At 36.7% G+C, this 12,404-nt stretch overlaps 1 protein-coding gene across 3 annotated transcripts in view; it reads right to left on the bottom strand.

Moving 5' to 3' along the window:
* TTC7B (tetratricopeptide repeat domain 7B) overlaps window positions 1-12,404 on the bottom strand; it is a gene marked incomplete at both ends in the record, with an annotated part of 151,145 nt that overhangs the window by 91,797 nt on the left and 46,944 nt on the right. For all 3 annotated transcript variants that reach the window (XM_082000320.1, XM_082000321.1, XM_082000322.1), the window contains 2 exons: window positions 1,122-1,294; window positions 3,651-3,729. In XM_082000320.1, the coding sequence (XP_081856446.1) occupies window positions 1,122-1,294; window positions 3,651-3,729 (252 nt within the window). The remainder of the gene's footprint in view (window positions 1-1,121; window positions 1,295-3,650; window positions 3,730-12,404) is intronic.

Here is a 12,404-nt window from a genome sequence, read left to right as displayed (position 1 = left end):
TTATATTAAATATATATATTTAAGAATATACAAGACCCCACATGGACTTGTGTGTAGAATACAAGTAGAGCAGTGCAAAGGCTGCAGATGACGTAAAACAAGCATGCAACAAAGTTTCATCAGACCAAACTTAGTAGCAATGAAATAAAAAATAAATTAAAAAAAGACAGTGCCACATAGGTAAGACTTCACTAGTATGCTTTGACACAAGCACATTACTTTCCGGCAGCAAGCTAACCCAAGGACTAAAGTGCAAAATTTTGTCGATATAGATTTTTGGCACTGTCAGAGTGTGTCTAGGGAAAACAACTTTACTGTAGAAACCATTTTTCATTTGATCAGAGACAAACAACAATTTATTAACTTTTAAGAAAAAGTTCAAATTCAAGGAAATGGCTATCCACTTTTAATTCTAATACTAATGGCGATGGGTTTTGAAAAAAACCCACACATTTTTAAGAAGAAAAAGATACACACTAAAGCTATGCTAGAACTAACCATGGGATACACCACACAAAAATGATCCATAGCATACTACTTATCTGAATCAGAAAGAGAATAAAACTCAAAAAAAAGGTGGCATCATAAAGAAATGCCAAAACTAACCCAAGAAGATTAAAAGGTAGTTGTCTTGGGAAATAAACTACCCTTGAAACTGCTAGATATGTTTTGGTTTTTTATAGTGTTTCAGGGATGAATTTGAATCTCCATATTGCTAACTCTTTACTTTGTATGATAAAGCAGAATAGAGGTCTAGAAACAGCACACTACTTTTGAAATGTGCAGTCTCAGATTTGCCACCCAGTTCATGTTTTCTTTTGTATCCGAGGAATAATATGAGATACTGACTCTACCATATACCCCAGTACAGAACAAAAAAACCAACAACCCAACTTTGAGAATTGAGAACAAAAGTTCTCATGCATACAGTGCAAACTTGTGCTTGGAGAAGCATATTTTTTCCCTAGTTCCCTTCAGGAAATATATAGACACACAGCATGTGAAGCATCCCCATTCACATTGTCCAACTCCTATATTTTCAACAATATAAACTAAATTACGCAGTACACTGGGTAACTATTGCAATTATAGAAACAAGAGAGGTATAAACTCAGCCATACTTTTCTCCAGTGTATACCCGCGGTCTTCTACTCAGCGCATAATTCTTAGTATTTGAACCTTTTCGAAGTGGATCATCTAGGGGTGATTGGTGAGGAGGATCTTCCAGTGGATTCCAATAACTCTGTTCACACATGCCTCGTAACAAAATTTCAGCAAGTTGTCTTGCTATCGTCTGTAAAAGTGAAAGATAGAACTGACTATTAGTTGGAAGGGACCTACAACTATCATCTAGTCCAATTGCCTGACCAATTCAGGGCTGACCAGGTTAAAGCATGTTATCAAGGGCATTGTCCAAATGCCTCTTAGACACTGACAGACTTGAGGCATCAACCACCTCTCTAGGAAGCCCATTCCAGTGTTTGATCACCCTCTCGGTAAAGATAAATATTTTCCTTAGAAATGCTGAATATAAACTCTTCAAAAACACCTGGATTATTTCTAATGAAGACAAGTCATGTAGAATATATTTTCTGTTATTTTAAAACATCCAAAAAAACAGGCATACTGCTATTTGAAAGGTACAAGTACCCAGTTCAATTCTCTAAACGCAAAGAAAGAAAAAATGGCAATAACAAACAGTTTTTCAACTTTATCAGTTAAATCCAGATACTTCTGAAGTAACAACACCACCAACTGTTGCTTCTAAGAGTGGAGCACATTCAGATATGTTTTCAGATATTTTGTGCTCAATAACCTCTAATGCCTCTCCACACCTGAAGCAGATGTTTCTGTGGGAGAGACCACAATGGAGCAGGTATTTCCCTGCAGTCCGTGGAGAGGGCCACAGTGGAGCACATGTCCATACTGCAACCTGCTGAGAGGATGATGGTGGAGAAGGTTGATATTTCCTGAAGGAACTGCAGCCCATGGGAGGGACCCCACGCTGGAGTAGAGGAAAAGTATGAGGAGTAAGGAGCAGCAGAGGGGAACTGTTATGGACTCACCACAACCCTCCACCCCTATGCACCACTCTGTGAGTGGGAGGGAGGGAGAAGAGGTAGAAGAGTCAGGAATGTAGGATTGAAGTTGAACTTGGGGAAAGGAGGTGGCGGGGAAGGTGTTTTAGTTTCTGTCTCTGTTTCTCACCATCCCACTCTCTTTTAACTGACAACAAATTAAGTTAATTTCCCCCAAGCGGAGTCTGTTTTGCCTGCAACAGTCACTAGTAAGCAAACTCCCTATCCTTACCTCGACCCACAAGTTCTTCTATCTTATTTTCTCCCCATCGTGTTAAGGCAGAGGAGTGAGAGAGCAGCTGGGTGCACATCTGGCAGTCAGCCAAGGTCAACCAACCACAGACAGTTAATAGTCCAAACCCCAACTGACTGGTGCTTATGACAACTTGTACTTGAAGGTACTGGTGTTTGCTACTGTCGGTAAGGCTCAGCAAGAGTGAAATGAGGTTGTAGATCAGCATGAAAAAGTTTATTTTGGCCAACTATTCTTGGCACCATATATTTAGGTAAATAATATTAATTTAAAGTTTTTAAATCATCCTGTAATCCATAACTATCAGGTTACCATCCTCTACAATGTCTAATACATCTATAGTCGTGCAGCTTGTATGCATATCACAATGATGAAAACACAGAGATTAGTACCATGGCAGTAGAAAGAAGGCATGGTCTACATTTGCATGAGAATTGGCAGTATGTCCCAGCAACATTTCCCAGCAACAGATGTGTAATGTTTTAATTCCCACAGACAGCACGGATGTGAGTCTTCCACCTTAATTCCTATAAGGTAGAAGCCATAAGAAGCCCTTCACCTTTTAGTCTATTAAAGTCTGCAATATTATCGCTCTTCATTGAAAGTCTATTATTTAATAATTTTAATATGCTTACTAGGAATCAGTTATTAAATTAATTAAGAAACCGACTACCTTCCTTATTACCACTTTGGAATTTTTAAAGGCCTTGTATTAGGTAACTAACCTAGGACATTTTGAAAATCACTACATTGGAGTAAAAGATATAAGCCTTGGCCCTTTATTACATAAAAAATGCATACATCACTTGTGGTAAAGGTTTCTTTTCTGACAATATAAATAACAAATCTTCATGACTTTGCTTTTACTGTTTTCCTTTAAGAGGCTTTATCACAAAAACAGAAAAATGATGACTTGATAACTTCCAACTTAATAGAACACACATGAAGATGTTGCACTCTGTCCTCACTCCCATTACATTACCAAAAGATGAAACAACACTCTTGTAAATGGTAAGTCATAAATAGGGCAATTATGATTAAGGTTGAAAGTATGGTCAGTCTGAGACCAATCAGGTTTTAACCATAACTACAAATAGGAAAGAGAAATAGGGGAGAGACTGGGTATCAAACATTCCTTATTATTTTAATCATTCACTTAAGCCAGGAATTGTAACCTTATAAAGTGGTGTTTAACAATAGATCCTGATCAATATGCTGTGTATCTGATTATTGGTCTCTAACTCATCCACTATATTTATGCTTTATCTGCCTACGAAAATTAAGATGCTGCAATAGGAATGTGGTTTAATATAACTTACCATTCGTAGATTTTGTGTAGTTCTTGTTTCGACAGCTCTTAGTAACTCTCTAAATCTACCAACTCCTCTCGTCAAGTTCCTGTATATAAACATAGAATTTGATAGTATTCCAACTTGGATGTAGTAACACCTTAATATATTACTCGACAAAGTTGTTAAAATCCATCCTATGTTTTCTTTTTCCTCCATATTATCATCAACTTTCTGCGAGATAGATTTTTTTTTTTTCATTCACCTGGGAACCCCACCACTGATTACTATAGCAACATTCCCTGCTAGCTATTGAAAAAAGAATCATGACCAGTAGATAGCTCAAGAGAAAGCAAGGAAAAGTGTAAGAAGTGATGACCCCAAAAAGGCTAAAATCAAAACTGAAGTTGTTCTCGCTACTACAATGGTTTTAATTTTCAATTACATTAGGCTTCAAAGTATAAACTTAGGTGGGGACAGGGTGGGGTGGGGGGAACAACACAAAACATTCCATTTTAGCTGCCTCTTGGTACCTTAAAATAGGGAAATAAAGAGTAAATCTTGTAATCTTCAATGAAAGTAAAAATTTTACTTGTAAAATTTTAAACTCCTTTTCAGAGAGGAAAAAGCACAACCACAGCAAGGCCTCCTGTGTGGCCAGAAGAGGACTGAGGAGTCAGTGTTCTGTTCTTGACTCCAGCTGGCTTTTGGTGTGGCTTCTGCAACTCAAATTTCTTTGTCTATGCTTCTACTTCTGCTGCCCAAACAGCTTTTGCAAAGAGATTCAAGACCCTCAGAGAGGGTTCACACTAGCCATTTTAGCAGATCTGAACTTTCTTCCCAAACAACAGATTATTTTGAACAGTCTTACAGCTTTATCTTTTTCTGATCACTGTATCAGTTATTTCAGCTATCTGTTTTTTAATTGCACTTAAAAGAAGTTGAGATTATTTTATTTTATATTAATACAGTTTGTCTTTGAACTGGTGAAGGGCTGGGTGGGCTTTTTGCTCAGCTGAACAACTGAATTCTGCAACATCAACACATAACAAAGGACAGTCATTTCACTATTTGAAGTTTAGTTGCAAAACAAAATTATTTGATCAAATGCGTGTTTTGTCTTAAGTCATTGCTGTTATGTCACATGGCTGTATTATTTTAAGTTGTGATTTTATGTGCAAGTTGCATGACATTTACCTAACACAGACTCGAAAGAGAAAAGAAATATTACATATTGTGTAAGCTTTTCATAAGGACAAGCACTATTGCACTGCACTATAAAGCTGATGTTGAAATTGCCTTCCTTACTCCGATGTCTTTATTTACAAATATATTTAAAATAGTGATCTTCTCAATTTTAACTCTGTACAAATTCAAAAAAAGTCAAAAGCCAGGATTTTTACACAGATGCTTTCTTTAAATTTAGTTGCAGAATACCTGAAACCAGAGTGTTTGATGCAAGAAATCTTGCTATAGAACTGCAGAACTTATCAGTTTACCTAGAGACCTATTCATTTATTTTACTCTTCAGATTACATGACAGAGGTCATCTCTGTTCTGTTTTATTTAAAAAAGGATTACCAGCATATTTCAGAAACTTTAGTCTCCAGCAGAGACAGACATCTTTCACTAGCATAATTCCACTGTCTAAAGTACTTTTATATAAAAGATCATTTAAAAAGAACTACCATTTCCAAATAACAAAACCTGTATGAACAGGTTGAAAGTTATGTCAAAGCAAGACACCAGCTGGTTAAAAAGAAAGAATTTTCTTTAATATGTACTAACTAGTCACTCTGTGGTCAAGCTCTGCTTTGACCACAGAGTGACTAGTTAGTACATATTAAAGAAAATTAATCTTGTGTATACATCTAACATGGAAAAAAACGGTATGAAAGATTATATTTATTTATATATTTCACACAGACAGGCCTCTTAATAGCTAATGAATATTACACCAACTTTATACACTGATGAAGTAAGTACCGAAAGTCAGTAGGCCAAATTTTAAGAAAACTTCTGAACTTAATGGAAGCTGGCTGCCTTCAGCACCTTTGGAAAGCTAAAATACATACCATTCAGTAATACCACATGCCACACATTTTAGAGAGCCAAAACCAGACCACTGGAATCCCAGCTTTAAGTCCTCTGCTCTAAGTACCTATTTCCCGTGAATGGAGCTTTCTCTCAAGGACTGTATTGCAAAGTCACAGGTGTGTCCTCATAACAAGATTTAAAAAAACAGACAGACTTGCCAAAAAACTGAACTGTTCCCTGCAAAATTGTCAAAAAAGAGCAAGAGCAAGAACTTGTCAGCTTGAAATACTAATTTCCTAGTACAGATGAAACATATACCATGTAGTAGAACTTCAAATCACAATAATTCAAATTTTTATGAAATTTCAGGAATTAGCATTTTTTTTCATATGAAGTTTACATCTTTTAATGTGTTACAAGAACAAAAAAACACCGCAACTTTTAAAAGAAAAAGAACTTCATGACAGGTTGTTATTAGTAACCTATTATATTTTTATAAGCATCTGCAAGGGACTGAAACTTGTGACTGAAGTTCTACTGTATCATGGAAAAAGCAGTAAGATTGTACAAGAAAACAACCCAAAAACTTAAATACAGCATTAGTTTTTGCTTCGTAAAGCATTTAACACTGATCCACTGCACAAGTGAACACAAACACAATACAGATTTGTCAAGCATCTTCCACATGAAGTATACTAAATAAAAAATACACTTCCGAACTACAATCTAAATCACCCAAAAATTAAGTTAAATGCTTTGAGACACAAGTAATGAAGTAAAATATACCATGAACAATATGGCAGATCGCCTCACTGCACTGCTTTTAGCCAAGTACATTTCCTGTATTTGTTAACAGTTTGTGACATTGGGGAGAGGAGGGTGGCAGCTATTCTGGCACATACTTTTCCTGCCTTGCCTAGAAAGCACGCTAATTTTACCTGCTTTTCACTACGATGTGCCTTCACGTTAGCAGTTCCGCCCGTGCTGATCGAATGCCAGAGCAAAAGGGCAGGTTAACTTAGAAAACAATATCCACAGTGTCTGTAAACGACTTTGAGATCCTTTCCGTTCTCGAGACAAGGAATTTTAAGGTACATCAACATGCACTCTGAGCTGACGTATTTTCAGTAATTTCAGATGAGACAACGACAGCCCACCAACAGACACTGCCAGTTTCATGTGTGTGTTTATATGACTGCCTCCTATCAGAACATGCTCAAGTCAAGCCCCTTGAATTGCATCTTCCTAGTTTTTAAAGACTAATTAAGATGATTGCTGCTTTAAATCTTCAAGAAAAAAAAAACCTACTTGGACTCTTTAAATAGCACTATTCCAGTTAAAGACTGAGACCCAGGATTTAAAGGCACAATCTGCTACTGAAAGTCTATACAGATTGACACCTTCGGGCTAATTTGCATCCTTTTGTCTACATATTTGCACCCTAAACCCCAACAATTTCTGTTGGAACCTAGGCAATTATTCTGATGCAAGATCAGTTTTTACGCTCCTTTGAAAACTTCAGGCAGCATTTCTGTTTAGAATAATGAAAATATTTTAACTGTATCTATGCAAAGGTATTCATTCCTAAACAGAGAGAGATCGATAACTGCAGATATGATACAAGGAAAGTACCAGAAGAAAATGAAGGGGCAGCAAGGACAGACTTTCAATGCAGGATCAGAAGACCTGAATATAAGCATGTAGGCCAGCAGTAGCAAACTTTTGGTGCAAACATACTTGTCACCATCACCACCAAGTCGTCTCTTAGTTTTAAAAAAGGATGTTTGGCATCAGACAACGCAGTCCTTTGGCATTAGTGGTCCAGATAAACCTCACACCCCAGAAAAATACTTCTTATCTTTGTGTTTTTAAACATACACACAAAGTAGAAAAGAATGAAAGAAACTGCTGAGACGCAGTCTATATTTGAAAGGTGTTAGGATAAAAAACCCAAACGCTATTCCTTATAACAAAGGGAGTGAGAGCTAATCACAATATTCTCAAAACAGGCTACAAAGGAAATGTTTTAAATTTAACCTCAGAAAGGTTGATAACATTAATTTACTTCGTATTTACAGCATATTTTGATAATATCTTCACCATTAGTGTGAAAAAAGCTTTGTTCGTCAGGCATTTCCCTTTGCTTGTCCATTAAAAACGCCAAATATTTAGTCTAACACTGCCTTTTATAGATTAAACACGGAATTAGAATAAATTTTTTGTTAGTGAGCTCAGACCAAACCTCACCTGCTCTACAATTTGGTGGCTAAATTGTCAGTACTTCTCCCATTTAAGAGAAATATCCAGAGCCATGCCAGTGAACAGGCTAATTTACTTATACTAGTCTATTACCTCATTGTTGAGGCTTATGATATCTCATTTTAAATATATTCATATTTTAAAAGGAGAACCAAGAACAATGAGATCTAGATTGCTTGATCAAAGTGATGAAACAGAAATTGATTTTGGAATTGAGCCCTCTTCCCAAATGCGTGTTCTCTCTCCTCTCTCTATTTATATACAGAAAAAAATTGCAATGTGTAAACTCAGTGGTACACTGTAAGTTTTAAAGTTTGGGTTTGTCTCACAAGAATTCAAATAGCAAAGAAAGGTATTCATTTTAAAGGGAAGGAGTAAGGGCAGGCGAAACTCTTGATATGTATGCCAATCAGAACAGCGGTGTTTCAGTAACTTTGGTATGACTGACGTTTACAAAAAAACCCTCCAATTATTTAAATCCATACACTCTAGCTAATAACTTTAGACCAATTAAGAGTAATTTACACAGTATTAGGGCCAGAAATTATTTTACACTGAATCAAGTTACTATTTAAGCAAAAAAATCAAGAAATGTGACAAAACAAGAGATGAACTCTTTAGCAGTAAGAGAACATCATCCTAATAGAGAGACGTGCCATTTACCATACTAGAGCAATTGCATTATACAACCCTACAAAAATGAGTTTTAAAAAAAATAAATTAAGAAGGACTGAAATTCTATGACTTTCTGCAATAACTTTATTACAGGTCTGACCAAGTGGACAGTGCTAAGTCTTCTGCAAAACTGATGATGCTTCAGATGGTTGTGACTGTCACAATGTCTGTGTCTGTTTTGCCTCAGGTTTAAGGAAGGAGGAAGAAGCATAATTTTATCCACAATTAGAAAAATTATGGATCTAATGCAATCCAAGTCACCTCAAGCAAACATCCTGTTAAGGTGTAGATATGTACGTCCAAGAGGCAACACAGTCACAACTTCAGACAGTTCTGTTTTCCCTCTCAGGTTTTCTTCTCTTCCTTTCATTCTTATACTTTGAATATTCTCACAATACTGCATAATTTCCACAAAACATTGATTATCACTGGGTATTACTCTCTGAATTACATGTAGAAAATCCTTTATTTGCTGCCAGAACCTAAACTACTCTTTTTTTTTTTTTAAGCACACTTAAAAAAAATAAGAGAAAAAATCATCATGATGCATTTCTGGTTTTACGCACTGTTAACTCATGCAGAAAGAAAAATCCCAGGTATCTCAAATACGCTACAGAAGATCAAGTTTGTTTGATGCTTGAAGGTTCCTGATTGATGTTTGGGCTTATAAATGAAATACCATCAGTGGGCCATTACAGCTACACAAGCCTAAGTGTTTGAAATAGCCCAATCAAGCAGCAATTCTTGCTCTCAGGCATGCAAAATGAAAATATTTACTGCCTAAACTGTAGTTGCACTGGTAGCTAAGTCTACCTAATGGTTCACTACCAAAAGAGGAAGGTCTCATTCTCCCCATTTTCTTCTCTTGGTGTTTGTTCCCTTTTTCCACCATTCTTCCTTCTTCATATCTTCTTACTCTCACTTGCATGGTCCTATCTCTTATCTCATCATTATCACACCTTCAGGTGAATCAATCTGTCTTCCTAAAATGACAGAAAGCTATCATTTTTTTGCTGTTTGTTTCCTGCTGTTTTGGAGAAAGAAATGACTCCACGGAAGAGCCAAACAAGTACCTGAACCAGCAAAAAGCAAACAAGAAAAATGCGTGCCAGGAGAGTAGGGATGGGGAAGATGAGAGGAGGTAATTCCACTTCAGTGTCAGGATGCTACATGTTTTTTTTACTACTTCTGTTGACACCACTACCTCAGAACATTCTTCATGTAAATGTATATATGTGCTTGTGTATATGCTAAGTACCAGATTCAACTATTGAGGTGCAAAGGCCAGGTTCACAAAAGAACTTCTCCAGTTACTGGAGACAGAGTGCATTAGGAGTCTTGCCCTTTACCTCCTATTATTTTGCAAGTTTCTCCTTTCAAGCAGAGGTCTAGTCGGAGGAAGAAATGGAGGTAGATTAAGAAGGTGCCAAAGAAAATCATAAACAAAAAAAGCCCATTCTTGAATTCACAAGAAAAAAAGAAGTCAGTTAACAGAGGGAATAAAGTAAATAGAATTTCCGCTGGTAAATATTTAAAATTGTATTACACATCAGCCAGTTTGTATGTTTATAAACTTTATAGAGTTATTTTATTTATATTTAAGAGAAAATATAAAAACTCCTACAAAACCAGAAGGAAGAATGTGCAGCACCAACAGTGATTTTGTTTAGAATACCAAACTGAAGACCTGAGAGGTCACTTAGTTTAACATCAAGCATGATAAAAGCATGGAGAACTTCAGCAGTGACCAACATGGGCATGGTTTTACAACCTGTCTTAAAGATTCAAAGGTCAAAACAGCAGCAGAAAGCATAAAGGAAGTATACTGTGATAAAATGCAAGATTTTAAGCAGCAACAAAACAGCTGGGATGCATCAACTAAAGTGTAACATTTGACAGAACCCAAAGAGCTAATCTGAAGTGACAGATCAAATACTTAATCAGAGACAGTGCTGAGCAAGGACAAACAAGGCCAAACCCTGAGCACTGCATGTGGCTCAGCCCTCCCAGTGTTGACACCGAAGAAGAGAAAGGGTGAGAGGAATAGAGCCTCCCTTGCAATGAAAGCAAGCTGGGGGCAACACCTATGAAGAATTAAGCCAAGTTGTGAAGGCGGGACTCGTTGACACTGTATGCCTGCCTAATATGAAAGCCAAAGAGTAATATATTGGACAATACTGTGAAAACAGTAATACCTCAAGTGCGAAAAATGACAGGGAAAATGAACCAGAGGAGGGAGAAGAAAAAAAATGAAAAGAAAAACAAAACAAAACAAGAGGTTATCAAACCTCTGATGATTTTCTAACCCTTTTGGTAACTCCTGGAGGTGTTTAATTTTGAAGCCACTGCTTCTGGTTAGTGAGAGATGTTAAAATGGGAAGAACACGCAGAGTTTTCCACTACTTTAAGTTGTTTATATGCCATTTATTCATCAGTATAGTTAATAAGAGTTTTGGTTTTTATTGACAACTCTTGTATTTGCTATCAGGCTGTTATACTAAAACAAAGTAGAATGGAGGACAAGATTTTATTTCCTCTTTTGCACACAATAGCAATTCTGAAAATGCTTACTAAGCTGTCTCTTATTTTTATACTCTTCAAATTAATCACGAACCAGTGTTCAATGTAATTGAATACATTAACTTAGGGAAAGGCAGGGAAGGAGAGCCAAAACTCCCCAAATTCATACTATATACAAAACACAAAATGTGAGTTGCAGCTACAAACAGGGACAACAATTTCTGGAAAGAAAAACCTGTGCAAATACTTAAAAACATACAAGCAGAATATTTATTAGCAATCACCTTTCTTTATATCCCACCTCTGTTCATTCATTGCGGGTAAGAATGCACACAGCATTCCTAAGCATGAGGCTTACACCAACACTGCTTGCAGGAAGGAGAACATAAGGCCACCTCTATAAAACATCCTGCCAATAGTCTTATAAAAAAAAAATATTAATGAAGTAATCTCATTTACTTCACTGCTGTGTTGCTTACCAGACATGTGTCTGTCTGAATGTAAACTCTGAGGAGCTACTCGTTTCCAAAGAAACTCTGTTTTAAAATACCCACGCTGCAGTAACATGGGGATTTGGTAAACAAAAAGGCACTGAAATTTTGTCAACGTTATTTATACATACACACTATGCTTATGCACAGGAAAGGAATAAACTGCAAAAGGCACTACCATACACCAGGAGAAGGAAGTGTTACTTTCACCTTCCCATGCTTGAGGTACAATGTATCACATGGGAGTTCAGGAAAAGGTCACTTGGGACAGTCGCCAGCGTGGGAAGGGGAATCTGGGAGGCAGAAACACTCAGATCTCCAGGTGTACCAAACCCAAACAAAACTATTTCAGTACAAACGCCAAAATGCCTGCAGGTCAACAACAACAACAACAACAACAACAAATTTACAAGCACTCCTCAGTAAACCAGCTGTATAATACATTATCCTGGCAGTTACATATTTTAAAAGGAAAGGATGTAGAAATCAGGAGGTGGGAAGGGGAATTTTCCAGTGTTCACCTGTATACATAAGTGTAAAGCTTGCCTGCCTTTGAAACTTCTACTGGTGGGTAGCATTTCTGTAACATGTATTATGTCTCCAAGGTATTCACAGCAGTGAATACTTGCCATGGTCAGTTTAATACTGCTTTTTATCCTAAAAAATTAGAAACAACTTTGTAATTTGTCTGCCCAATGACAACAAAATAATATGAGTAATGGCTACTTTGAAAGAATTGATGAGTTTTCAAATGCCTTTAATGTCAGTAACAGATGAAAGTAGACACACGCTGCCTCAAACA

The sequence above is a fragment of the Phaethon aethereus genome (assembly GCF_964289735.1).
Source record: "Phaethon aethereus genome assembly, chromosome: 5".
Classification (NCBI taxonomy): Eukaryota; Metazoa; Chordata; class Aves; order Phaethontiformes; family Phaethontidae; genus Phaethon; species Phaethon aethereus.
Note: the sequence above shows the minus strand (reverse complement) of the source record. Positions and strands in the feature narration are given on the sequence as shown.